The following is a 25,892-nucleotide window of genomic DNA, read 5'->3' as shown; positions in this document are numbered from 1 at the left end:
TTCAAGTGGCAGAGCTCGGCCCCGGGGGCTTCGAGCGCCCCGACCCCAGGGACCGCTTCAAGGACCGGCTGGAGATGTTCAACCAGACGGCGCTGAGGATCGTGGCCCTGGAGCGGGGCGACAGCGGGGTCTACGGGGCTCGGATCAAACTGCACCCGGCGCTGGTGGAGGATCAGTTCTTCAACCTCTCCGTCTGCGGTGGGTGGTTGCAGAGTAAGGGATGGAGATTGCAGAAATTCTTCCGTTTTGGTGCTGAGTGCCAGCACGTGTGGCCCCTCTGCTAATGCAGTTGGGATGTTTCCAGCCCTGGGAACGGATTCGTGCCCGTAGTCCCCCACACACACACACACTGCATGTGTGCAAAGCGACAATTTATGGTCACGTCAAGCTGAGTTCTCGGCAAATGATGTGGTTTTCCTGGCTGCAAACAAGCGCTCATCCCTGCCCCCCACCCGGGGCTCAGCGCTGCTCAGCACCAGCCAGGCACCGGCTGCACCCCAGCGCCCTGCTCGCCCCCGGCATGGCACGTAGGCGTCCGCTGCTCCTCGCCCGCCGAGCGGCAGCTGCCGAAGCGAGGCCAGCCGGCACGTCGGCGGCTCCGGCTCCAGCTCCCCGCACACGCTGTGGCCGTGCCGGCTTGAGCTAATCAGCTCTGGCAGCCGGCTGCGGCACGAGGCATGCGGCTGGGCCCTGCGGTGATGCTGGTTGTTGGGCCACATCCTGGCTGCTGCCAGCCTTTTTGATGTCCCCGAGACGGGGAAGACCTGTTTTTCCCGGTGTGTGTAACCCCTTCCCACGGCAGAGCTGCTGCCAGACCCCAAAATCCAGAGCTGGCTGCTTTTGACCTGGTGCCGCCTCGTGCTGCAGCGCCATGTGCTGAGGGGGAAACGTCGCCTGGATGAAACCCTGGGGGGAGCCAGGGGGTGTCAGGGTGCATCCCCTCCGCAGTGGGGTGCTCCACGTTGGGGTGCAGCCTGGCTCCCCACACAGCACCCTTACCCGCAGGGCTCAGCATCTCCTGGAGGAAAGGAGCCGATCTGTAGAGCTGGCCAGGGTGTGCTGGAGCGGAGGAGAGGGATCAAAGGGGAGGGTGAAGGGCTTTGGGGGTCTCCTGGTATCTCCGGGCACCCAGGAGCTCCCCCTGCCCCACAAAGGGCTGTGTTGGCAGCCGGGCATCCCCTCTCTGGGTCCCTTCCCCAGTCACAGGGGACAGTGTCCGGCGTGGCTGCGGTGGTGCTCCTGGCAGCACATGCCAGTGCCACGCTGGAGTTTGTCCCCAGTCCCTCCGCAGCACCGTCCCTGATGAAGAGTGACGTGGTGATGGCTCCAGCCGCCGTGCCCACCTTTGCTGACACTCTCCGCTTTGCATCGGCGCTGCCCCGCTCCCGATGCCATGGGCTCTGCCAAGAACCACGTCCCATTCCACAGCTGGATGATCCCAGCTCTGGCAGCAGCACGTGCCAATAGGAATGACAGCCTTGGGACTGACCCTGTGTCCTTCCCCTGGCCCCCGTGGACACCCCGGCATTCCCGCAGGGGACCGAGCCAGCAGCTTTTCCTGGTGCAATACTGGAGGAGTAATGGACCCGCTGTCTCCCAAAGTCCTGAGCCTGATGCCTTCAGCCCACCCGGCCAGACGAGCCCCAGTGAGGTGCTGCCCATCTCCCCATCACTTGGGGACCACAGGGGATGTCCGGCACAGCGATGCTTCACCTCGCTGGGGGTGTCCCAGCCTGTCAAACCCCTCGTCACCGGTTCACAGGCAGGAGGATTTGGCAGGAGGCAGCCCCTGCCTTGCAGAAGAGCCAGTGTCATTCCTGGCAAGCACCTGCCATGGAGCCCCGTCTCCGTCTGGATGACCTTCGTGCCATCGAGCCATCTAGTTCTTCTTTTCCTCGGCTCTCAAAGGGACGGGCGGTTTTCCCCGTTAGCTGGAAATTTCAACTCAGTGATTTTCATTTCCCCTCTCCCCTCAAGACGTGGGAGGAACTAGCAGAGTGGGCAGCGTGTCCAGCCCCTGCTCGCCTGTCCGCTCCCCTCGGGGGGACCCCGAGGGGCATTTTTGGAGCATTCACTGGCCACAAGCAGCCTGTGTCCCTCCCTCAGTTTCCCCAGCATGTCAAGGATCCTTGTTTGAAGGCACCCCGAGATTAGAGCTGCAGTTAATTGTCCCTTGGGTGCAGGTTAATGATTTTTGCTTGTAGGCGGGGAGCAGTAAGCACCGTCCCCACCGCTCCGCTCGGTCCCGCTGCAGAGAGCAGCCCTGCTGCGGAGGCAGCTTTCCTCCCTCCCTGTTTTCAACCTCGAGCTTCTGGAGGTTTTAAATAAAAAATAAGCTTTCTGTGCTGCTAATGGAAAGTGCTTCCTCCCAGCCACAGCCCCCGCAGCAGCTCAGGGCTGCTAAATCGTGGCTGGGAGGGCTGGGGGGGGGGGGGGTGTCTGCAGCCCCCTGAGCAGGCAGCGGTGTGTGAGGGCCAGGGGCAGCCCATGGGGACAGTTTGGCAGGGCCACGGCTGCCTTGGCACCACCAGCGGCCCCTGCCAGCACATCGGTCCCCCAGGTGTGTCCCCTGTGGTTCAGCCAAGACCTCGCATCCCCTCGGGGGCATCCCCTCCAGTGCTGTTTTGTGTCCCCAAGGGTGCTCAGGTACCCCCATACACCCACCCCCACCCCCACCGCTAGAAGCAGAGCTGGGGGTGCTCCCACCACCCAGCTCCAGGATGCTCCTGCTGCTTGGACTTCTCCAGAGAAGTGCTCTTGCTACTGGGATGCCCAGTTTCCACCAGCCCTTGGTCATCCCAGCGGGAGCCTGGCAGGGCTGTGCCGGGCATTGCCGGCATTAATCCGGGCACTGAACCAGCCTGACGAGGGATGCCGCAGGGTCGGGGGGTCACCGGCAGCCCCCGCCACGCTGGTTTAGCATCCTCGGTAGCGCGGGTACCGCAGGCTTCCCCCAGCCACCTAATCATTTATGGCGAGCTAATTAATAAGCTGGCTGTGCCCTGCGATGCACGGCTTCCTACGGGTTGCAGCGAGAGGCGGCTTTGCTCCTCCCCGTCTCTCCCGCTGCTGACTCTGCCCACTGAGCCACACGAAGAGCCGAGGAGGAGAAATGGAGGGGGAATTGGCCAGGAGCAAAGCCCGGCTGCCCTCGCTGCTCCTGGCACTGCTCGGCCTCGGCCCAGGTGAGTCCGCGGGCGGCCGCTGCCCCTGAGCCCGCATCCCACGGGAGCCCGCGGGCAGGGGGCTGGCAGCGGGGTGGGATGCGGGCAGGGATGCCGACCCCATCCTTGCCTTCTCCCTGCCTGCTGCGGGCTGACTGCAGCCCACCCCCGCTGCCCCTCCGAGCCGAGGTGCTTTCTGGAAGGCTGGCTCAGCGGGTCAGCCTTAATGAGAGGTTTCGTAACGAGGCGGCGGCCAAGCAGCCGGGAGGACCCCGGCTCCAGCCCCCCTGCGAGGGTCCCCTCGCTCCTAACTCAGCTTATGTCGGGGGCCGCTGTCACCCCACAGAGCCCTTTTAGCCCCCCGGGGGTTGTGCCAGCTCCAGCTGCGAAGCAGCTCCTTACGTAAAGCGGGAGTGAGGAATCCCCTTAATTCCCAGCGTGCTAATCCACACGTTTAATAATTCCCATAAAACCTCCGATTCCTACAGAAAGCATCTAATAGTACGGGCAGATTAGCGGCGGCGGGGGGGGTGGGGGGGTTATCTTCCTAACGATTAATTAGCTTCGCCGGGCTGTTGCCAGCCAGCAGGCAGGGGAGCGGTGACACCAGGTGCCAGCCCTGCCACGCTGATGACAAATATCTGACCCAGCTAGATGGAAAATAGGCTGTTGACGACGCTTCGGAGTTTTCCAGCTTGCTCGCTTTGATCAAAATTATTTGATAAGAGCGTAGCAGGGTGGTGGAGATGGGGGGAGTGATGAGAAAGAGCAAAAGGTGGTGAATAAACCCCGGGTGGGGGGAAAGCAGCCCCGTGGCTCCGGGTTTTGGGGGTTCGATGGAGAGCCGGGGTGGGCACATCCAGGTGCTGAAGGCATCAGCGATGCATCGAGCATCAACGTGTTTATCACCCTCCAGGTGCTGCTGGGGGGAGCGGGGGGGGGTGTCAGGGCTGCTGGGACTGGGGTCCCCCGAATCCTGGGGTAAACAGGATGAGCCGGGAGGATGCCGGGGAGGCGAGGCGGCGGCAGTGCTCGGCGGAGGCCTGGCACCAGTCGGCTTTTCCCAGCCGTCATTTCCTCCAGCCACTCTTACAATAGTGCGGGGGCGGCCGGCGGGGACCCCCCCCGAGAGCCGCGGATGTGCCACGGGAGGGTGGAAAACGCCGGGAGGGGTGCAGGGAGGATGCTCGTGTCGCTGCCCATGCTGCTGCGGTGCCCTGGGCGGGCAGCCCCTGGGTTAAACACGGTGGGCAGTGCTGGGGGGGGGTGTGGTGGGGGGGTGGGCACAGCTAACGGGGGGCACTTCCAGCCTCCACAGCGAGGGATGGGGGAAGAGCATCTGCCCGAGCTTCCCCGTAAGAAGCTCGATGAGCTTCTGCAGGGCCCCCCCCAGATCCTTTCTGCTACTTGGGGTGGTGGCTGTCACCCCCCAGACCCCAAATCCGGTGCTTTGAGACCCCCAGATTCTCCCTCAGCACCCCACTGATCCCCAACTCGCATGCACAGGCTCAGCACCCTCCCTTTAGGCTCAGCGAGAGCCGTTGCAGCGACGGTGTCCACAGCCGGGGTGGCTTCACTTGGCCCCAAAAACTTCGCAGTCACCCAGGAAAGCGTCAGAAATTCCTTGAGGTTTAAGATTTGCTGGAAAGAACGGGAATCGAGCCTGGGATAAGCAGGGTCAGAGCACCAAAAGCTCCAGCGACGAGGAGCGCTTCTGCTAAAGCAAAGAGGCAGCTTGTAATGTGGGGCTGCTGGAGGGTTTTATATAAACTAAACACTCAGATGTCTGTGTTTAAGCTGCTTTAATATACAGGCACATCTGCTTCTGCCTCCTACGGGTGGGGGGAGTGGAGGGGAGGCGAGGGGGTGTGTGCATCAAGGTGATGCGGGACCCCTGGACCCGGCCGTCGTGGGGGACACATCCCAGCCGGGATGAGGGCAAAGCTGCTCACCCCGCCCTCGCCATCCCGGAGGCTGGGCATCCCGCTCCTGGCGTGGGACCAGGGCTGGGGGAAGAGGAGGCTGTTATCCCAACGGCAGAGGGGCGTGGGGGGCTGCGGGGGCCGGGGCCGGCAGAGGAGACAGCTTGTAGGTAGGCGGGAGCTGCCAGGAGCGAGGGAGGTGGTGCCGAGCAGCTCCTGGCGTGATTTTGCAGAGAGCTGTCGATGCTGCCAAAAAAAAAAATTAAAAAATCCGAGTGGAGGCTTAGGTGGAGGGGCTGGAGTCTCCCCTGGGGCTGGGGGAGCTGCCTGGCCTGGAGGCAGCAAACTCCATCCCTTCGGGCATCACCCTGGTCCTGCACCTTGGAGGTGGCTCCATCCGCTGCTCCAGCATCCCCAGGGCCCCCCCTCCCCAGCCATCCCCGCTCTCCCCCATCGCCTTAACCCTTGTCGATCTTTCGTAGGCATCTTGGCCGAGGTGCGTTTTCAGGCGGACAATGAGGTTTTGCAGATGCTGGCTGGGAACTCCTCCCAGAGCCTGCTGGAGCGATGTTCTGGTGAGAGCCCGGCCGCAGCCCCGGGGACGGCAGCGTTCAGATGGGTGCCCGCATCTGAACCAGTAGATGCTTGATTATTTTTTTTTGGCAACCAGTCTCCAAGCCCGGCATCCTTCCCTCCCTGTCGGAGCAGGAGGTGGCTCCATCAGGATATGAGGTCTTCTAGTGGGGGGGGACATCCCCGTCCCCAGCCTGGAGAGGGACCAGCTGGTGAAGAGGAGACCAGGAGGCTCCGTCAGGGCAGGGAGATGCTGCTTCTTCCCCCCGAAGGGTCCTTCTGTCCCCGTCTTGTCCACGCTCTCCCCGTCTTCTCCCTCGCTCTCTCCATCTTGTCCCCACCGTCCCCATCTCGTCCCCACACACCTGGTGACTTTCTGCCTTGTCTGTAGAGCTCCTCTTCGGCCAAGCCAGGGCACAGCCCCGGCAGGTGAACGGCGTCCTGGGGGGGTCCGTGGTGCTGTCCCCGGCTCTGCCCCCCAACAAGACGGTGAAGGAGATCGAGTGGAGCTTTTCAGCCGGCGCTGGCGCCACCATTCAAGTGGCAGAGCTCGGCCCCGGGGGCTTCGAGCGCCCCGACCCCAGGGACCGCTTCAAGGACCGGCTGGAGATGTTCAACCAGACGGCGCTGAGGATCGTGGCCCTGGAGCGGGGCGACAGCGGGGTCTACGGGGCTCGGATCAAACTGCACCCGGCGCTGGTGGAGGATCAGTTCTTCAACCTCTCTGTCTACGGTGAGCGGCTGCACGCTGGCGCTCAGCAGAGGCACTGGGGGCAAAAATAGAAAGCCCTGAGAGCGAGCAGTAACCCCTTTCCCGGTGGGGAAACTGAGGCACGGAGCGATGATGGGGTTTACCAGCGTTAGGTTAGACCCCTTTGCACCCCAGTGCTTGCAGCCCCTCAAGCTCTGCAAAGGGCCAAATCCTGCCACTCCAGGGGTCCCTGGAGTGGCCATGCCGTGCCCTGCCGGGGACAAGCGTGGCGGTGGGGATGAGCGGGGTGGAGAAATCCCTGCCGTGCCGTGCTGATCCGTGCCCCGCATCGGACGCAGAGTCGGTGCCGAGCCCCCGGACCCGCAGCCAGCTCCTGGCCAGCACCCTGGAGTGGTGCAACCTGACGCTGCAGTGCCAGGGTGCCGGCAAAGGCGCCGTCAACGTCACCTGGAAGAAGGACAGCATCATCTGGGACCCCACCTCCGACCGCCACCAGCTCTCCCCCGATGGGACCACCCTCCGGCTGGCCCTGCCGCCCACCGCCGCCAATGTCACCTACGCCTGCACCGTCAGCAACCCCGCCGACCAGAAGGTCGTCCTCTTCGACCTGCAAGCCATCTGCCAAAGTGGAGGTGAGACCCTCACCCCAGCCATGTCGGGGGTCCCACACCAGCCAGCTGGCTCAGCACGGGGCTGGGGGGCAGCCCTTGGGGGGGGGGTGGGTCTTGGCACCGCTCAGTGCCTCTCTCCACCCTCCCAGGGGGACAGACGTCCTTCTCGAAGTCGGGGTACATCGTCCTGACCCTCATCCTGCTGGCGGTGAGCTTGGGGGGGGCCTTCTGGTGCTGGCGGATGAATAGCGAGAAGGCAGCAGACCCAGGCAAGTGAAGCCCCCCCTAAGCGCCGGCATGGCTTTGGGGGGGCTAAGCGGGGAGGGGGGTGTCTCCCGGCCCCCCCTGACACCCCATTCCCCTGCAGCTGCCACCCCCACGGTGCCTGCCGAGGAGAGCCCCTCCGACCCCCAGTACGCCGAGATCGTGCGCCGGAGCCCCCCGGAAGGTAATGACCAGGTGAGGCCCCCGGGGGGGCTGGGGGCTGCTGCCCAGGGAGGGCTGTGCTGGGGGGTCCCAGCCATGCTGAGGGGTCACAGACAAACTGGGGTCCCAGCCACACTGGGGGTCCCAGTCACGCTGGGGTCACAGCCACGTTGGGCTCATGGCAACACCGGGGGTCCCAGCCACATGGTGGGTCCTGGCCACACTGGGGGCCATGGCCATACTGGGGTCACAGCCACACTGGGGGTCCTGGCGACACTGGGGTCCCAGCCACGCTGGGCTCATGGCAACACTGGGAGTCCCAGCCAAACCAGAGGTCTGGGCCACACCAGGGGTCCTGGCCACACTGGGGACCATGGCCATACTGGGGGTCCCAGCCACACTGTGGGGGTCCTGGCCACACCGGGGTCCCTGCTGTAGTAGGGTCCCAGCCCCACAGGACACCTAAGGGTGCAGGCTAGGCTCTGTGCTGGGGCAGAGCATCCTGTGGGGGCTTCCTGGGGCTGGGGAGGGGAGCGGGGCCAGGGGGTCCTTCACCACCCCCCCAATTTTTGCTGCAGGGCCTGGGTCACCCCGAAAATAACCAGGAGCAGAGCCCCCCGCAGAAAGCACCGGTCACCACCGTCTACGAGCAGATCCGCCGGGCGCCAGAGGACACAGCCGAGGAGGTGACATAGGCCCTCAGGTGCGGGGGGGGGGGGGCTGCCCCCAAAGGGGACCAGCACCCTGGGGGTCTGCATGGGGGGTCCCCCCAACCTCCACCCGCTGCTGAGGCTGAAGGGGTCCTGTCTCCCGCAGGCACCCGCAGAGCCGGAGCATCGGGATTTCCCAGAAGGGCTGTAAAGTGCGTTGTGTGCCAAATCCAACCCCCCCAGCCCCCCTTTTGGCTCCGGGGATGGGAGGCACCGTCTCGGGGCGACAGCCGGACCGACGCTTCCCCCCCACCCTTCGGTTTCTCTCCAACCTCCTTGTCTGATGCCCCCCCGAGACTGTTTGGGGAGTGGGATCCCGGCCCGAGGCAAAAACGAGTGGTGGCAACGGTGGCGAAGCTGGGGGGACCCCTCCGTTGTCCCCAGATGCCCCGGGATGCTCTGGGATGAGGGATGCTCCCTCTGTGGGGAGATGCCCACGCGGGGTGGACCTGCCCACCAGCTCCGCTGCTGCCACATTGACATGGGGGGGGACACCGGGGTGTCTCCCCAGCCCCGGAGCGAACCTGGGTGGCATCTCCGGGGCCACAGAGGGATGCAGAAAGGACCGTTGCCTGCGCAGCTCCACCGAGAAGCACCCACTGTTCCCCACCCCCACCCCATAGAGGGGGTGTCTCACTGCCTGCCGTGTCCAGCACCTACTGTCACGGGGCCCCTCGCTCGGCCAGACCTCCCGCCGTTGTAAAAAGAGCAAAATAAATGTTGGTGAGATGAGAGGGGAGAGCTGACGGCATGTGTGGGCACGCGTGGGCACCGGCGGGCACGTGCCCGCACGCCTGGTTCGCTCCGTGCATCTGCACGTGGACCCGTCGCACTAAAAGCATCCCCGGGCCGTGCAAACCAGCCAGGTTTGGGGTTGCACCCTGAGAAACCCCAGCCCGGCCCCCCCACGTGCCCCCCAAAACCCAGGGGGTCTCACAGCCTGATTCTCCATCACAGCCAGGACCCACTGGGAGCCCCGAGGGGTGACAGCCAGTGTGGGGACAAGGCTGGGCTGTCCCCAGAGACCTTGCTCCTCCTCGACGTGGCTGCTGTTGGTGCTGGGTGGGGGGGTCTGGTTCAGCCAGAGCTTCTCAAGCAAAGGCTTTGCTGCTGGCGAGGAGAAACTGGCCGAGCCCCCAGTGGGAAAGAACTTTGGAGCTGGGGTCAGGACATCCCATGTGCAGGGGACAGGACACCCCATTTCCAGGGGACGGGACATCCTGGGTATGGAGGACAGGACATCCTGGGTGCGGGGGACATGACATCCTGGGTGCAGGGGACAGGACATCCCATTTCCAAGGGATGGGACACCCCAGGTGCAGGGGACAGGACATCCCATTTGCAGGGAACAGGACATCCCGTTTCCAGGGGACAGGACATCCCGTTTCCATGGGATGGGACATTCAGGTGCAGGGGACAGGACATCCTGGGTGCAGGGGACAGGACACCCCATTTGCAGGGGACAGGACACCCCAGGTGCAGGGGACAGGACATCCCGGGTGCCAGGAACAGCACACCCAGGGTGCGAGGGACATGCGGGACACTGTGCCCCCAACCAGCACCCAACAGGAGCAGCCACCCCAGCTTGACCCCACAGCGGGGACAGGGCCCTGGGGCTGTGCCGGTGCGCCACGCTCATCGCCCCCATTTCCAGGGGAAAAACAAGGGCTGGGCAGCGGGGACCAGCCCAGGGGCTTTGGGGACCAGCCCCAAACCCAGAAGGGACCCCACCGACCCCAAGCCGTGGCCATGCCACACCGGCTGGGACTTGGGGTCCCCCCGTGCCCTTGGTTGCCAGCTCCCCCCAGAAGGTGCTGTTGCTCTCGGTGGGTGGATTTGCACATTCGCTCCCTCCAAACCGGTATGTAGGGTCAGGATCAAGGTGTCAGGACCAAGGTGTCGAGCTCAGCAGCGTCAGAGCAACAGGGATGTCACCCAGCCCCCATGTCCCCGTGTCCCCTGGCTGCTGCTCTGGCTCCTGGCGGTGGCAGGTAGGTGTGAGGGGAGGGCAGCAGCCACACTGGGGCGGACCATGGCTGGTCCGATGCTGGTCACCCCCATTTCTGTGTGACCCCTGTTTCTCAGCGACCGGTGGGAGAAAGCTGGGGGGCACAGCTCTGCGTCCCAGTTGCAAAATGAAACCTGGGGGCGGGGGGGGGAGGCTTAGAAAATCCATGAAATATTAGGGATGGGAACAGGATTTCCCTCGGCGAAGGATGCTCCGGGGTACCAGCAGCATCTGGGTGGGGGAGCGGGGGCTGCTGGCTTGCAGCCGATGGGAGAAACGCTCAGGGCGTTGCTCACCCTCCTCTCCTCACTTTACTCGGTATAAACTGACCCCCCGAGAGGTTTCTGCTCCCTGGGGTGAGGACCCCAGGGTGGGGACCCCAGGGTGGGGACCCCAGAGCCGGCACCTTGGGGCTGTTTGCTCTTTCTTCTGCCCCGTGGCTGCTGCTGGGTGCGCTCGGCTGGGCCAGCCCGCCCGAGGGAAAGGGAAAATGAATGAAAATTAATTTTGGTGAGGTAGGGAGGAAGATGAGGAGGGGCTGCCTTCCTTCTTTGTTTGCCTGTGTGTTTCCCTGAGGAGGAAGAGGGAGGCCGAAGGGCAGCTTGGCCCCAGGCTGCTCCGGCTGTGCTGCAACATCACGGCTGCCTTCCCGCTGCCTCGGGACGGCGAGTTTGGCATCCTGCGGCCATCGGGGCTCCTGGAAAATGCTGGATGGGTGCAGCGAGTGGGCAAGGGCTGGGTACTACCGGGGGTTTACCCACCCACCAGCTGGGTGCTCCAGGACAGCCGGGATGCGGCAGCACCGTCATCTCGCTCCCCATCACCATGCACGGCTGCTGCACCGAGCGCGGCGCCCTGCCAGCCCCTGGTGCTGTGGTACACGAATGAATCCCCCTCCCAACCTCGCTCCTTTGTGAGCACATCCCCTAAAGTGGGGTTTGGGGGTGCCCATGGCCATGCTGTGCTGATGCGTGTGGTTTGCTGGCTGCCGGCCGTGGGGTTCCCCTCGCCTTCCTCTTGGCAAACCAAGGCGGCTGTGGAGAGCCAGGGGAGAGGCTGGAGTCAGCCCCGAAGCTCGCAGGAAGCTCACAGCCAGGGTGCAGGATGAGGCCTGTGGTGCGGGGATGTGGTCATCTGTCCTTCTGTCCCCTGCACCGGCTTCTCGCAGCGTTTGGTATCTCAGAGCCACGTCCCCCGTCGTGGGCAGCTCTGGTGCTGGGAGCATCTGGCTGTCACCCCAGGATGCTGCACCCCAAAAGCTCAGCGCCGAGCTGGCCCATGGCCCTGGGTGGAGGGTCCCTGTCCCCACTGGGACCCCTGGGGACATTTTCTGTAGGTTTAAACTCAAACCTGCTCTGCTTTGAGCCCCACTCCAGTGCCGGCGTGGTCGGGAGAGCATCCCCATCCTCTCCGAGAAGCTCTGGCTGGTCCCATCGCGGGGATGACTCATGCACAGCGTGGGGTGACACTGGGACAACACGGGACAATGCTGGGAAGGCCCCACGAGCACCCAGCATCCCCCCAGCCCCACCCCACGTGTGGTACCCAGCCGCTGGGGATGCTGGCAGGGGAGGTGAAGGGTGTAGGATTCAATGAATCATCTCAGGCGGATGCCACGCTCTCATGACTAAGGCACCAGTGGGCAGATGCCCACGGGTACCTCGGATGGGGGGCTGTAGGCAAGAACAGGGGGGTCTGCTGGGGGTCCCCATCCTCCAGACCACCCCTGTCCTGCCCAAGAGCTGCGGCTGCCCTGCTCAGGCAGGTGAACGGCGTCCTGGGGGGGTCCGTGGTGCTGCCCCCAGCTCTGCCCCCCAGTAAGACGGTGAAGGACCAGGGGGGTCTGCGGGGCTCGGATCACACTGCACCCGGCGCTGGTGGAGGATCAGTTCTTCAACCTCTCCGTCTGCGGTGGGTGGTTGCAAATCACCGGGCGATGCGACGGCTTGATGGCCCCAGGGGGACCAGTCCGCAGGAGGTGATAAAACCCTCCTGCCCCCGCAGCTATCAGACACCCAGGAAAGGGGAAGAGAAATTGCTCTGGCTGCTGAGCATCTGTCATGTGGATTTTCCTGGATTTATGACTAATTGTGACCCACCCCCCTCCGTGCTTCCCCTTCCCGTGCCCTCTCGCTGCCCCTCCAGCCCAGCCCATCTTCCCTGGGGGCCCAGGGTGTCCCCAGGGTGTCCCCAGGGTGTCCTCGGGGTGTCCCTTGCTAGGCTGGGTCCTGTGACTGCCTTTGCGCCTTACACGTTGCCGGTGCCAAAGATCCAGCGCCAGCAGCTCTCCATCAGCGCCCAACGGTGCGACATCAGCCTGTGGTGCTGAGCGCCGGCTGACAGCAGTGCTGAGGTTCCCTGGCAGCTCAGCGGCTCCCTTGGGACACCGTGGGGACAGCTCTGCCAGGACCACCAGACGCTGTGCCTGCCCATGCCCACCAGCACCCTCAACTCCACCTACACCTGCGTGGTCCGAAACCCCCTCGAGGAGCAGCACGTCTCCGTCCCACTGGGCACCCTGTGCCCCCCGCAGGGTAAACCCCCCCCCGGCCCCCAGATCCGGCCACCCAGCGGCGTCCTGGCACCCACCATGGCTTGTCCCCACAGATGCGTGGTGCAGAGGGGGAATGGGAGCCCTGCTCGGCTCCGTCTGGCTGAGGAGGAAGAAGAAGAGGAAGAAGAAGAGGAAGAAAGGAGCCGGGGCAAGTGGGTGCTGCCCAGCACCGGCTTTTTCCTTCGCGGTGGCTCTGCCTGCCTGGACCAGGACAGCTCCATCCCCCCATTCCCTGCATCCCGGCTCCCTCCGACACCCCCCAGCTCACCGCCGCCTGCTCCTCTCCCCGCAGCCACCTTCTCCTCCCCCTCTGGCGAGGATGCTCTGCTGGAGGAGCCACGGTCACCAGGATCCAGAGGAGATCCCCGCTGGACACCGATGTGTGGGTGAGGATGAGAGGCTGGCGCCGAATTCGGCTCCTGGCCCGTTGCACGGTGATGCCAGATCTGAATTTGGCTCCTGGCCCATTCCATGGTGATGCCGGGGCCAGATTCGGCTCCTGGCCTGTTGCATGGTGATGCCGGGGCCAGATTCGGCTCCTGGCCTGTTGCACGGTGATGCCAGATCTGAATTCAGCTCCTGGCCCATTCCATGGTGATGCCGGGGCCAGATTCGGCTCCTGGCCTGTTGCGCGGTGATGCTGGGGCTGAATTTGGCTCGTGCCAGACCCAGGCTCCAGCTCCCAGCCCCCCCCCCCCCCCCCGAAGCGCTGTGGCTGAGGGTCCCTCCATGCCCCCACAGCCCCCCGAGCTGGGGGCTGCAGCCCCTTCCCCAGCCCCCCCACCCCAGCAGCAGCTCCCGGCATCACTCTGAATACAGGGTGGGGGGCGCCAGGGGGGGACATTGAGGGGCACTTCCCAGGGCCACCATATCCCTGGGGGCTTGTCCTGGCTGGGGAGGGGTCATGACTGTCACTGCTGGCTTGGGGGGGGTGTCCCCCTGTTTTCTGCCCCCCCTAAGCAGCGAGACCACCCCCCACCATCTACAGCCAGCTGCAGGAAGGCACCGAGCCCCCCACGTAGCCCCCCACCGCCGGTGAGTGCCATGTGTCCCTGCCAGGACCTGGGGGGCTCCATCCTCATCCCACGCCCCCAGCTCTGTCCCCACACCGAGTGTCCCCACGTTGTCCTGGAGCAGGACAGGGACCACGGAGCCCCCCTGGCAATGGGCAGGGGTGGTGGGGTCAGGCTGGAGTGGGGGTCCAACCCCACCCCCCTTGGCTCACTGGTGACTCCAGTAAAGGTGAGTGAAAGCGAGGTGTGGGTGGATTTATGGGGGCCAACCCCCCCCCCCCCCAGGGCACCCAGGGATGGGGGGGGTCTGCAGCTTGGGGAGGGGGGCCTGGGCTGCCCTCCCAGCTATGGGGGGGGGGTCTAGGTGGGGCGCGGGGTGGAGCCATTTGTGTGTGGCAAAGCCGGGGCGGGGGGGGGGACGACAGGGGGTGATGCTCAGGGCTGGGGCTGGCACTGGGGTGGGGGCCCAGCCAAAACGGCCCCCCTGGGAGCTGCAGCAAGGGCAGAGTGGGGGGGGCAGCACCCGGGGGGGGGGGGGAGCACCAATGGAGGGGGGGGAGCACCAATGGAGGGGGGGGAGCACCAATGGAGGGGGGGGAGCACCCATGGAGGGGGGCAGCACCCACGGCTCCATGCAGCACGTCAGGGGCTGGTCATGGGCCACCCCCACCCCAAGTGTGGGGGCCCACAGCCGGGTCCCCCCATACAGCCCCATCCCCATATGGCCGGGGTCCTATAGGGCTGGACCCCGCACAGCTGGACCCCCACATAGCTGGATCCCTGCACAGCTGGATCCCCGTATAGCAGGGTGCCTGCACAGCTGGATCCCCACACAGCTGGATCCCCATATAGTGTGGCTCCTGCACAGCTGGATCCTTACACAGCTGGATCCCCATATAGTGGGATTCCCTCACATCTGGACCCTGCACAGCCGGGTCCCCACAGAGCTGAACCTCCATATAGTGGAGTTCCCGTACAGCTGGATCCCTGCACAGCTGGATTCCCGCACAGCTGGATCACCACACAGCTGGATCCCTGCACAGCTGCATCCCCCTATAGCAGCGCTCCCGCACAGCCGGATCCCCGCACAGCTGGATCCACACACAGCTGGATCCACACACAGCTGCATCCCCATATAGTGGGGTCCCCGCACAGCTGGATCCCCGCACAGCTGGATCCCTGCACAGCTGGATCTCCATATAGTGGGGTTCCCGCACAGCTGGATCCCCCTATGGGAGTCTCTTACAGCTGGACCCCCGCACACCGCCCACCTCCACACGGCCGCCCCCCCCCCCCGCCCCCCCGTCGCAGCGCGGGGCGGGGCCGTGCGTGCGCGCGCCCGCCGCCCGCGGCCGGAAGCGGAAGCGGGTCGGAGCGTGCCCGGAAGTGTGTGGGCGGTGGCGGCGGTTCCGGTTCCGGCGGCCGTGCGGGGGAGGCAGCGGCGGCGGCGGCGGCAGCAGCGAGGCGAGCGGCGCGTACCCCGCATCGGCACCGCGGCCCGGGCGCGCTCCGCCGCCCCCCCCGCCCCCGCGTCACCCGCCGGACCCGGCCCGGCCCGCGCCGCCCCCGCAGGTGGGTCCCGGTGCCGGGCGCGGCCGAGCCGCCGCCACCGCCGCCCCCCGGCCTCCGGCGGGGCCGCCCCGGGCGCTGGGGCCCGGGGGAGCGGCTGCCGGCGGGGCCGCGGCGAGGAGGGGGGCGGTTACCGGACGGGGGGTGGCGGCGGCGGGGGGTGCCGCCGGGAACCGGGAGGTGAAGGCCGCGGCGGGCCCGGTGCCCGGAGGCCTTTGGGGGCGATGCTGCGGGGGGGGGGAGAGCGGGGGCGAACGGGCAGCCCCCGGTTACCGGGGGGCGCTCGGGGGGCTGCGGGAGCGCTACGGGGAGCCGTGGCGGGGGAGCCCCCCGGTAACCGGGGTGCGTGGGAGCGGGAGGGGGGGGGGGCGCACGGTTCCCGGGGAGGGGGGGGCGGGTTACGGTGTTGGGGAGGCGGCGGGCCGGGCCCGTGGCGGGGGGGCGGCGGGGCCGTGGCTGCCCCGCCCGGGGCAGGGGAGGGAGCGGCGCGGCGGGCGGGCAGGCTGGGGCAGGCCGGCGGGAGGGGGCGGCGGGGCTGTAACGGGAGCCCGGAGCCCGGGCCCGGCCGCCGCCGCGGCGCCTCGGCTCCTCCTGGCAGCCATTTACATACTTTGAACATTTCAAAGCAGCGAAACCCGGCGGGGACCGAGCGGGGACGGTGCCTCCGGGGGGCTCGGCAGCCTGCCGGGCCGGGGGGGCTGCCCGCAGCCGGCGCCCGGTGCTGCTGTTACTCCCCGGTGCCCATTTTACCCTTTTTTTTTTTCTTTTTTTTTTTTTTTTTTTTTTTGGTGGCGGTGCAACCCTTGATTTCTAAAGCGCTGGCAGGTCGCGCTTCCAGCCCAGCTCACCTAAAGCGATTGGAATCAGATGTGCCGTCTCCAGCGGGGATCAGGAGCTGGGATTTTATCCCCCCCCCCTCTTTTTTTTTTTCCCCTCGCTGGTACATCTGGGCGAGCTCAGCAGCTTGTGTATTTTGGCAGCGGAGCCCGTCTAGTAACAGAAGACAAACTGTGTTTGGCTTGTTTTGTCTGTCTGACGGCCCCGCCGTGCGGCGTTTCATTCCCCAAGCAGGAGGGAAACGGGGATTAAACCACCGGCTCTTTGGAAAGATGCACCGGGCTGAATCCCATCGGGGAGACCCCGGGCAGGGTTACAGCTGGAGGTGGTTTTTCCAGAGCGATTCCAAGCGCTGCCCGCGATAATGGCATGTGGATGTCGCTGATGCCGATTTCCTTCTGTTTCCCAGTCAGCAGGAGGGAGAAAATGAAAGCAGGCTGCAGCATTGTGGATAAGCCAGAAGGAGGAGGAGGTAAGGAAGTCTAAAGGCTGAGTTGTTCAGCTGTTACAAATTCTTTTCCCAGGATAAAGGAGCTCAGGAGGGATTAATTCCACCTCTCCCAAAAGCTCTCTTATGTGGGCAAAAAGCCGTGTGTGAGTGAGGATCGGTCAGATGTTTGCTCGATGGGCTGTCGGCAAGTTTTTAAGAGCGCCAGGTTTAATATGCAAATAAATCTTCCCGGATATGTTTTCTCCGTAAGGATTTGGGGTCCCTGAGGCGGATCCCCTCTGCTCTGGTACAGCTCGTGCCTGGTTTTGTCTCCGTTGCAGCCTGCGATAGCGGTGTGGGTGGCGTTGGAGCGTGATGCGACTTCTTCCACGCTGCTGGAGCCTGAAATTGTAGCCACGATGATTGGGGGGGGGGGGAGAAAAGGAAAAAAAAAAAAAACCAAACCCCTCGTGTTAGTAGTTGTGCTGGGAAACTATTCTGAGAAAGCTGAACTTGGCAGTCGCTCAGAAACATCTGCCGGCACAGTTGAATCTGGAGCGGGCTGCCGTGGCTTGAAATAAAGGGGAGCTGAGAGCTGTCTGCCCTCGCCCCCCAACATCAGCGCACCAAATGCTCAAATCTGGATGATTTGCCTTATTTTAGCTGCCTGGAGTCCAAATTGTACGCTGCCTAAAGCTGCTGAGCTCCTTTCTGCTGCTGCTTACGTTTATGTCCTTTTCAGTTTTAATGTTTTGGGGTTTTTTTGTGGTGGTTTAATTCCCCTCCGGGGAGAGGGGCCTAAAAGGAATCAGAAAATGAGCAGCTAGAGTAGGAGAGCCGGGTTTCTCTGCTTCCACCTTGAACGTTTAGTAGAATTACAGCCCCCAGCGATGCTCTGTGGTCTCACCCTGGCGAAAACACGATAAATAGGCAGCAGAGCTTGGCAGCTGTGAGCTCCTGTTGCTGTCTGAGTGACTTTCGCTTTTTTTGGCCCTTTCCAAGGTTATCATTTCCCAGAGTGGGCTTACAAGACTGAGTCCAGCCCCGGCTCCCGGCAGATCCAGTTATGGCATTTCATCCTGGAGCTGCTGCAGAAGGAGGAGTTCCGCCATGTCATCGCCTGGCAGCAGGGCGAGTACGGGGAGTTTGTCATCAAGGACCCTGACGAGGTGGCCCGACTGTGGGGCAGGAGAAAATGCAAACCCCAGATGAACTACGACAAGCTGAGCCGGGCGCTCAGGTGAGCAGAAGCTCCCACGGAGGCGAGGAGTTGGTAACGAGCCCTCCTTCCATCCTTCCCTGCCTCTTTTGGGCAACTGGTTGTAGATACTCGGTCCCTGGTTCGGTGGCACCTGCAGTTCTGGGAGGTTTGTGTCTTGATTTTGAGTTCTGGGGTGCCACATTGTTCAGGTAGGTCTGACTGTGCCTGGGTGTGATGAGAAAGACAGAGGAGGGAGTCCCTGGTTCACCGTGCCCTGTTCTGCACCCCGGTGTAAATTTGCACCCTGGTTCAGGTTGTCATTATCAGAATGGCTTCCTTCCGGGGAGCTCTTCTGCCTCTTTTCTCAGCTTCCATTGCCGCTGCTGGCTTGAGCAATGAAGGTGTGGGAGGAAACCAGAGGTGTTACTCTATTATCACACCATCAAGGGTACCGTTTCAGAGAAAGCAGCTCCCCTTTCTAACAGAATTTGTACCAGTCTCTAGCGCTAAATCTGGGCAAATCAAAGTTCGGCACTGGTCTGAAGGCGAGGGCCTGGACTGGGTCTTTCCCAAGCCCGGAGGACAGGAATTTGGGTAATCTTAAGGACACCCTCTGTCCCCTTGCGTGAGACAGGGGCTGAGCGTTCCTCACTTTGCACTTTGTAACTCCAAAGCCTCCAGTACGACTTTGCCCTCTGTTTAGACCCTTCCTTAGGTGGTTGGGGTTTTTTTCCCCTGTTATTGCTGTATATTTTGAAGTTAGACGGTGGAAAACTAGCATGACCCTCCGAATATTTCAGCATTTCAAGCCTGTCACCTGCAAGAGCGGCTGGGTTCCTGACAGGTTCTGGCATTATCAGTCTGTAACATGGACTTCGCTGCCTTACGCCCTGTGATACCTCCTGGGTGGAGCTGACAAAGACAAACAAGGCAGCAAACACGAGAGTCTTGTACTGGAACAGGAAGGAAACAATAAATTGAATGGCACCGGGGCTGTAATTGGTACATGGGAGTGGAAAATAGCCTCCACCTGCCGACACGGATCACGTCTTGGCATCTCGATGCCCAGTGTGACAGCAATGGGACAAGGGCACTGCAGGTAGCAGCAGCCACCCCAGCTGGGGACCTGTGGCTCCTTCCCTCCTCCTGCTCGGAGCGGGCGCTGCTTTGTTTGGTGTGCGCTGTGGCAACAGGCACCCTGCCTTGATCTACCCCCTAAGGACAGAGAATGGTGGCGATGATCCACGCGTTACACCTTTGTTTGGACACCAGCGGTTAGGAGGCTGAGGACAAACAGTGGTGGTGTAAGCGGGGAGGAGGCTGCGGTGGGGATTATACCCGCTCTCTCTGTGGCAGAGTCCTCCTGCCTCGGTTTGGTGCCGTGAAGGTGAGGAAGGGGCGGGGGGCTGGCTCCCAGTGCCTGCCCTCTGCAGCCCCCGGTCATTTTGAATCCCAAGGTGCAAATGGGTGAACAAAAGGGAAGCAATTTGCTCACAGGCACGAGAGCAGCAGAAACCAGCTCTCCCCATTTCCAGCCTGATACCCGGTACGCTGTTACAATACCCTGAGCCCTGAAACTGGCAGAAATAAAACCCAAATCTGAGCTCATCTGGGTAATTTGGTCTTTTTTCACTCGGCTCTGCCGCTGCCCTGGGTTTTGTTCTGCCCCAGCCCAGGCGCACATTCCCCTCTTGCGGGTTCTGTCTCTTAGCACAGGTTCAGCTGAACGTTCCCTTCCCGTTCTGGGTCCCGTAACGTTCCCCCGGCAGTCGCAGCCCACGTGGGGCGACCGCCTGTTTCGCTGGCTGCGGGGCACTTTGCAGATGGGAATAGGGATGTCGTGCCAGCGCCGTGTGGGATGCTTGTACGAGACCCCCCCAGCCCGTGGCACTGGTCCCAGTTTGGACAGGAGTGAGAACCAGCACGTACAGGCTTGGCCTGTTGTTCAGTTTTCGCTTCTTTTCAGGATCTCACCTTTTCCCACATGTTCTAAGGGACACAGTGACCTGTAGGTTTGAAACCTCCTGCTAAAGAACGGGCTGTAAAAGGGGAGTGGGTGTCGTTTGGAAACTTCCCTCTCAACTAATCATTTCTTGCATCAATAACGTAAATTCTCGGGGTGACTTCATTTTTGTAGGTACGTCAGGGGTGGACGTTGATGGCCCTAAAGGAAACGGGGCCCTTAAGCCACCGCGCGCTTTGATCGATCTCTTTTAACTTATTAACAGATACTATTACAACAAGAGGATTCTCCACAAGACAAAAGGCAAAAGGTTTACCTACAAGTTCAACTTCAACAAGCTGGTGATGCCCAACTACCCCTTCATTAACATTCGGCCTAATGGTGAGTGGGGAGGGGGGGCTGCTGCTTTTAACTGGCGGGGCTCCTGGCGTGTGGAACAGCCCCTGCAGACCCCTTATCAGTCATCTCCACCAGGGCAATCAGTGCTGTTGTGGTGGGAATGCCTGGACCTTGATAAAGCCTTATCTTGGGGCTCTCTTTCCCTCGGGTTTGTCACAGACGCAGCTGTGGTTGGCTTTGGCGGGGAGGGGGGAGACTGGAGGCATTTTGGTTTCCTCTTCGAGCTCGCTCGCCTGCCTTTATGGGTGTTGCAGGTTTGCTTTGCTCGCTGTCGTGGCTGTCCTTGGGCTAAGAGGGTTTTAGCTCTGTTGCAGGGACCTTGCCTCACTCACATGCTCCTAACGTAAGTTTATGGTGCCATATAAATGTGACCCTTCTTGACAAGGAGCTTAGAGGTGCACGACGAGGCATGCGGGCGGGCGCTGTCGGAAAGTTCACGGCTGAACAGCAGTTTGCTCTCCTCCTTGCTTCTGTGAAAGCCACTTGTTTGCTTTGGGTTTGCTCCTTTTCAATCAAAAGGAAATTTTTTTCTTAACCAAATTCTACGTAGAGTTGAGAGGAACGTAATAGCGAGCGCAGTTTCCAGAGGAAGAGCAGTAACTCAGCCGAGTTTGACTAAAATCACAGGTATTTCTCGAGCCTCCCTGCGGCAGAGCAGCCTGCTGACATTCAGGATAACGAAAGAGAGTTTGGGAACGGAGCGTTAATTGTTCCCTTTTCATCCAAAAAGGCCTTTGAGTCTCTTGCCAGGAGTAGTAGCAGGAGTTCGCTCTGGGTTTGTCCCAGAGTCAGCAGTACTGCTGTGGTTTCTCTGGAAGAGGGTCTTTGTTTGCAAGATGCTTTTTGGTGGAGTCAAGTCCCGTCACCCCCCTATAGCTAGATTTCTACAGCTGGGGTGATTGCCTCCGTAACTGCACAGCCACCAGGCAGTCAGGGAAACGAGTGGCCATCGAGTCCATCAAAAAAAAAAAAAAAACAAAAAACAAACAAAAAAAAACAAACCCAAAAAACTCAACCACCACCTTCTGGAAGTCATTACAGCGAGGCCTGAGACTGCAAAGTCACACTTTCTTTGCTGCAGAACGCAGAGGCGCCTGAACCAGCCTTTCTCCCAGCACTGTGCGCTTAGTTCTCACCTCGTGAAGAGCGCCCCAGGGGGAGCCTTGAAGATTTGTCTAGCAGGGAGAGAGCAGGGGAAGAAAATGGGGCTTGAATGTTGACTCCGAAACCCCGGCGGCTGAGAAAAACAACTTACATGTGGGCAAGAGTATTTCTCACCGGTGCTGGTGTAGCCAGTGCCTACGTACGGTGGTGACTGCTCGTTGATCTTGGCAGTTGAAGCGACCTGCATCCCACCCTGCTCCCTGAAGAGTCCCAGCTTCGTTTCAAGGCATTGTCTTCTAAGCCAAACGGGGCTGGGAGAATGAAAATAATTCATAAAGGCGTTCTGCTTCACCTGTGGGGGACATGCTGCCTTTACGGCAGCGAGGAGAAGGCAGTGTGTTCTTCAGGAGTCCTTAGCCAAAGCATGGGGGTGTAAGATGTAGTACGAAGCTGCGCTGCAAATCTATAATTACTTGCAGCAACGAGTCTGGGCAGTTCCAGCTCAATATTGCTCACTGCTGTTCCTTTTCCCTGTTTGCAGCCACTCCCTCCTATCTCTGGGGCATGCATTTAAAAAAAGAAGTTTGGAGAACTGGAATGCACTTGTCTAATTACAACCTGTTTTCTTTCCTTCTGGCTGGGATGGGGGTTGGGATATCAAACCTGTTTGGGGCACTGGAATCAAGTTTCTTCTCCCGGCTCTCGGTGGCAGGGTTTTGAAGGGAAGGGAGAGTCAGCGGGTGCGCTGGGGAGGTGAGGGAGCAGGTGGAAGGATTTGCCTCAATATGGCTCGTTACGGCACGATAAGTCGTAGCCAGGCGCCTCCGTAGGCACGGCGGTGGAAGAGGAGCCAGGGAGAGCTGGCAGCGTTGCTGGCAGGAGTGGTGGAGAGCAGACTTCTTCCCAGCAAAGCACAAATTGGTGACTTTCAGTCAGCCCCGAGAGCTTGGGGTTTAACCAGCAGCGCTTCTGCCGGTGGCGTTGGAGCGCGATTGCTTAACTGTGCTCCTCACGCACCCGCGTGGAGACGTTTTCTGGTTAAACCGGAGCGAGGAGGTCAGAGGAGGGCGGCTGAAAGTGGAAGTTGCTTCAGTGGCCTTGGAGGGTGACAAAACCTCGGCTGGGGCGAGGTGTGGAGGTGGGCAGGAGACGGGAGCCGTGCAGGGGAAGGGAGCAGATGGGGAAGGCAGCTCCCAGCTCGGCGGCGGCTGCGTTGTTGATGGCGCACGCACGGTATTTTTGTGTTAGTCTTCCAAACGCCCGCGGGCACAGCCCGAAAAGCAGCTCTTTACCTGTGTTTTAACTCCCTTGGCGACTGCGCTCTTTAACTCTCTCCCCTACCTTTTTTTTTTTCTTTTCTTCCCCCCCCCCCCCCTCCCTGTCCCAGGTGTTGTGCCACAGAGCGCTCCCCCCCGTCCCCACAGCTTCATCCCGCTTCCATTTCCCACCGCTGGACAGCCACTCTCCCACCGAAGATGCCCAGCCCAGCCGTTTCTCCAGTGCGTCCCTGGTCCCATCCAACCCCGAGGCGTTGGGTGACGGTGGCGAGAGGAAGCCAGACATGCCGGAGCTGGAGGACGGCTCCTCGGATTGGCGCCGTGGCGTGGATCTCATGGCCTCGCGCAACGCGGTGGGCGCCGGTAGCGTCAACCACCAGAAGCGCAAGCCCGATATTATGCTCCCTCTCTTCACCAGGCCCGGGATGTACCCGGATCCTCACAGCCCCTTCGCCGTGTCCCCCCTGCCAGGGCGTGGCGGGGTCCTAAACGTCCCGATCTCTCCTGCCTTGTCCCTGACTCCAACCATTTTCTCCTACAGCCCCTCTCCGGGCCTCAGCCCCTTCACAGGTAGCAGCTGCTTTTCTTTTAACCCTGAAGAAATGAAACACTACCTGCATTCACAAGCTTGCTCCGTCTTCAACTACCACCTGAGTCCGCGGACTTTCCCCCGCTATCCGCTCATGGTGCCACCACTACAGTGCCAAATGCCCCTGGAGGAGCAGCCCCAGTTCCCCATCAAGCTACAGCCTCCCCCCGTGGGGCGCAAAAACAGGGAGAGACTGGAAAGCGCCGAGGAGCCGGCGGTCCCCCAGCTGGCCACCCCTCCTCCCAGGGTCAAGGTGGAGCCCGCGATGGACAAGGAGGCAGAGTGTGAAGAGCCGGCGGTGAAAGGAAAAGACAAAACCGAGCGAGAGGAAGGTTCCAGCGCGGCAGCCAGCCTGGAAGAAGAGAAAGCACCTGTGTTTGCCAGACCGGCTGCCCCGTCGTGGCACCCAGCCCCCCCGGCACCCACCCAGGCCGGCTTCTCGGCTGAAGAACCCCAGGAGCAAGGGGAGAGCAGCGGGGAGAAGTCATCCCGGGAGCCTGCCGGAGAATCAGGGGCGCAGGAGAAGAGAGAGGATGCCCTGATGCCTCCAAAGCTGCGTCTCAAGCGCCGCTGGAACGGTGACCGGCAAGTGGACGTCCCCGAGGAGCGTCAGAACGGCCGAGTCCACTGGAACGGGGCGCTGGGCAGCCCGCACCTCGCGGCGGCTCCCAAAGCCGTGACGGCCACGGCCGCCTCCGACACCTAAGGCCGGGGGAGCCTTGCGGTCCGTCTGCGCTGCAAACATCCGTGTATTTATGTAGCAAGGTTGCAGAGCGTGGGGGGCGGGCGGGGGGCTGGGGCTAGCCTGGTTTGGTAATTCTAGAAACTAGGGGGTTTGTGTTCTTTGTTTTCCTTGTTGAATTGCAGGTGAGACGCGGTTGTCTTGCTCCGATTAGGAGAGGCGAGGGAAGCCGGCCGCCCTTGTGCGCAAGCTTCACACCTTGCACGAACTCCAGCGGGGTTGAGGCCTCCACCGGGACGGAGGAACTCCAGACACGGTCTATTTTCTATGCGCTCTAGTATTTATAGAAGCAGGAATCTCTGAATTCATCTAGTTCCCTTTTTTTTATATATATATATATATATATATATATACACGGAGCCTGGTGCGATGGTGGGAGAGGATTTCCTGCCCGTTCGAGATGTGCTGTGCATCAGCCTCGGGAGCCGTCTGTATTTTTTTTTTTTTTGAGGGGGGGGGGAGGAATCAGGGGGATGGGACGAGGAATTATTGCACTGTCTGTGGAGCGGGGAAGGTTGAGGAAAAAAAACACAACTCAGAAAATCACCGGTGCGCCAGCAAGGTGGGACGCTGCTGGAGAGGGAGGCGCGTTCCCAGCAAGCGGATCTCGGGGCTGGGGGGGGCGGGGGGGGGGCAGGGAGGGAAGCGCTTCAGGAGATGTTAAGTCGTCCCTTTCGCCTTTCTGAAATACTGCAGAAGCCATGAGCAAAATATTTAAAAAAAAAAAAAAAAAAATCTTTCAGGGAAGGGAGCGGGGTGAGAAAAAAAAATAACCTAATGCCTTTAATATACGCATTAAAATGTACCCTAGGTTTTTTTTTTCTTTTTTTTTTTTTCTTTTTTTTTTTCCTAATTGTCTGGGTGGAGTTGGGAGTGATTGGAAGATTAACACTGAAATGCTTGTGGTGAGTTCATAGAGAAGGAATGACAGGAGCTTTGTTAAATCTGATTTCCTTTGTTTGGTTCCCCTATCACTTTGACTCATGCCTTAACTACGCGGACACTTTATGCGAGCAGGGTTCTATGGACGGGAGCAGCCAGAGCCGGACGCGTTTGGCCGAGGTCGGGTTTTTCCCGAGGTTTTTGGCTTGTGCCTGATGATGGAGAAGTGCCGGAGAAGCGCGGTGGTGGTGGTGGTTGCGGCTCGGCGGCTCCGTCGCCGCAGGCTGGGTCGAGGCAGGGTTCGCAGTGTAAATCTCGCTGTATTTTTGCTGTAAATCTGCTCTTTCCCTACGCAGCTGCGTTTGTCGTTAGGCTGATTAACTTAGAACTCTGGATTCCGTTGAGGAATGCGCTCGTCTCCCACCGCGGCGGGGGACGAATCCCTAACCGATTCCTTGAAAGGAGCTTGGAAAGACCCGATCTCCACGGGGATAGAGCCGCGTCTCCGGAGAGCAGCTGATTATTCACGCGATCGTAGGCGAGAGGCGTGCGCGGGCAGATTCCTTCAGTCGAGGACTCGGGAACTGTCGGAGGAGGGCAGGGAGCGCGTGTGCGAGCACAAAATTCTTTGCCAACGTTCGTAGGCAGAGAGCCGGGGCTGCTCGGGAGATGCCCAGAGGAGATGCTGGTGCGTGGTACCCGGGGGATGCGGGAGCTGTGAGCCGCTTGCCTGGGCGAGCTCGGATCCGGCACCTGGATTGACCTCCACGGTCAGAGCCCGAGCGTGGAGGAAAAAGGGGGGAAGGAACCCCTCAATCCGGCCCCGGAGAGGGTGTCGGCGAGTGAACTCAGGAATTAGAAACACGAGGCCTTTCCCATCCGTCATGCATATCGTCACCCCCCCTCGCGCCCAAGTGCCGGAGCCCGCGGGCACCGCTCCCGTTTGGGGAGGGGGCCAGGGCAGAGGTGGGGGGGGGGAAGCTGCCCTTCTCGCCCTTCGTTTAAGGCAAAAAAAAAAAAAAAAAAAAAAAAAAAAGTTGAACTGTTGTTTGGCTTTAAAAGTTTGTAATCGGTTGGGGGGGGGGGGGGGGGCCGGGGGAGGGGAGGGGGTGTTGTCTTCATAGCCATTGCACTGCAAACCGGGAACTCCGCGTTCAGGGATAAAGGACTCAGGTTCTCAGGACAACAACGGACCAGTGACCGGCT

The 25,892-nt window shown here is 61.6% G+C and overlaps 2 protein-coding genes across 7 annotated transcripts; both read left to right on the top strand.

Annotated features, from left to right (window-relative positions):
* The first annotated feature begins 2,930 nt into the window (after positions 1 to 2,930).
* On the top strand, positions 2,931 to 8,850 carry LOC121099451 (SLAM family member 5-like). Of its 6 annotated transcripts, none has more exons than XR_005831473.1 (8): positions 2,931 to 3,185; positions 5,569 to 5,661; positions 6,051 to 6,392; positions 6,710 to 7,003; positions 7,132 to 7,251; positions 7,350 to 7,430; positions 7,987 to 8,094; positions 8,225 to 8,850. XR_005831473.1 is itself a non-coding variant. In XM_040618374.1 (8 exons), the coding sequence occupies exons 1-8, from the start codon at positions 3,113 to 3,115 to the stop codon at positions 8,267 to 8,269; spliced, it is 1,167 nt and encodes a 388-aa protein (XP_040474308.1). In that variant the 5' UTR covers positions 2,938 to 3,112; the 3' UTR covers positions 8,270 to 8,850. The 6 variants fall into 6 exon arrangements, 4 of the variants coding, with proteins under 4 accessions (XP_040474308.1, XP_040474310.1, XP_040474311.1 ...); XR_005831472.1 differs by having other exon boundaries at positions 2,932 to 3,185; positions 7,987 to 8,111; XM_040618374.1 differs by having other exon boundaries at positions 2,938 to 3,185; positions 7,350 to 7,441.
* Positions 8,851 to 15,137: 6,287 nt separating this feature from the next.
* ETV3 (ETS variant transcription factor 3) lies at positions 15,138 to 24,751 on the top strand. Its single transcript, XM_040618369.1, is given in 6 exon segments — positions 15,138 to 15,265; positions 16,509 to 16,571; positions 17,532 to 17,769; positions 19,959 to 20,074; positions 22,584 to 22,603; positions 22,605 to 24,751. Coding segments are annotated over 5 exon segments (1,584 nt in total). The 5' UTR covers positions 15,138 to 15,265; positions 16,509 to 16,525; the 3' UTR covers positions 23,769 to 24,751.
* The last annotated feature ends 1,141 nt before the right edge of the window (positions 24,752 to 25,892 follow it).

Source organism: Falco naumanni, chromosome 20, assembly GCF_017639655.2.
Source record: "Falco naumanni isolate bFalNau1 chromosome 20, bFalNau1.pat, whole genome shotgun sequence".
NCBI classification, from domain to species: domain Eukaryota; kingdom Metazoa; phylum Chordata; class Aves; order Falconiformes; family Falconidae; genus Falco; species Falco naumanni.
The sequence above is the reverse complement of the archived record's forward strand: the minus strand, read 5'-3'. Positions and strand labels throughout refer to the sequence as shown.

Coding starts and splice junctions, on each gene's coding strand:
- LOC121099451 (XM_040618374.1), top strand. CDS start 3,113: ATGGAGGGGGAATTGGCCAGGAGCAAAGCCCGGCTGCCCTCGCTGCTC. Junction 6,393..6,709: donor CTTCAACCTCTCTGTCTACG/GTGAGCGGCTGC, acceptor CATCGGACGCAG/AGTCGGTGCCGAGCCCCCGG. Junction 7,442..7,986: donor CCCCGGAAGGTAATGACCAG/GTGAGGCCCCCG, acceptor TTTTTGCTGCAG/GGCCTGGGTCACCCCGAAAA.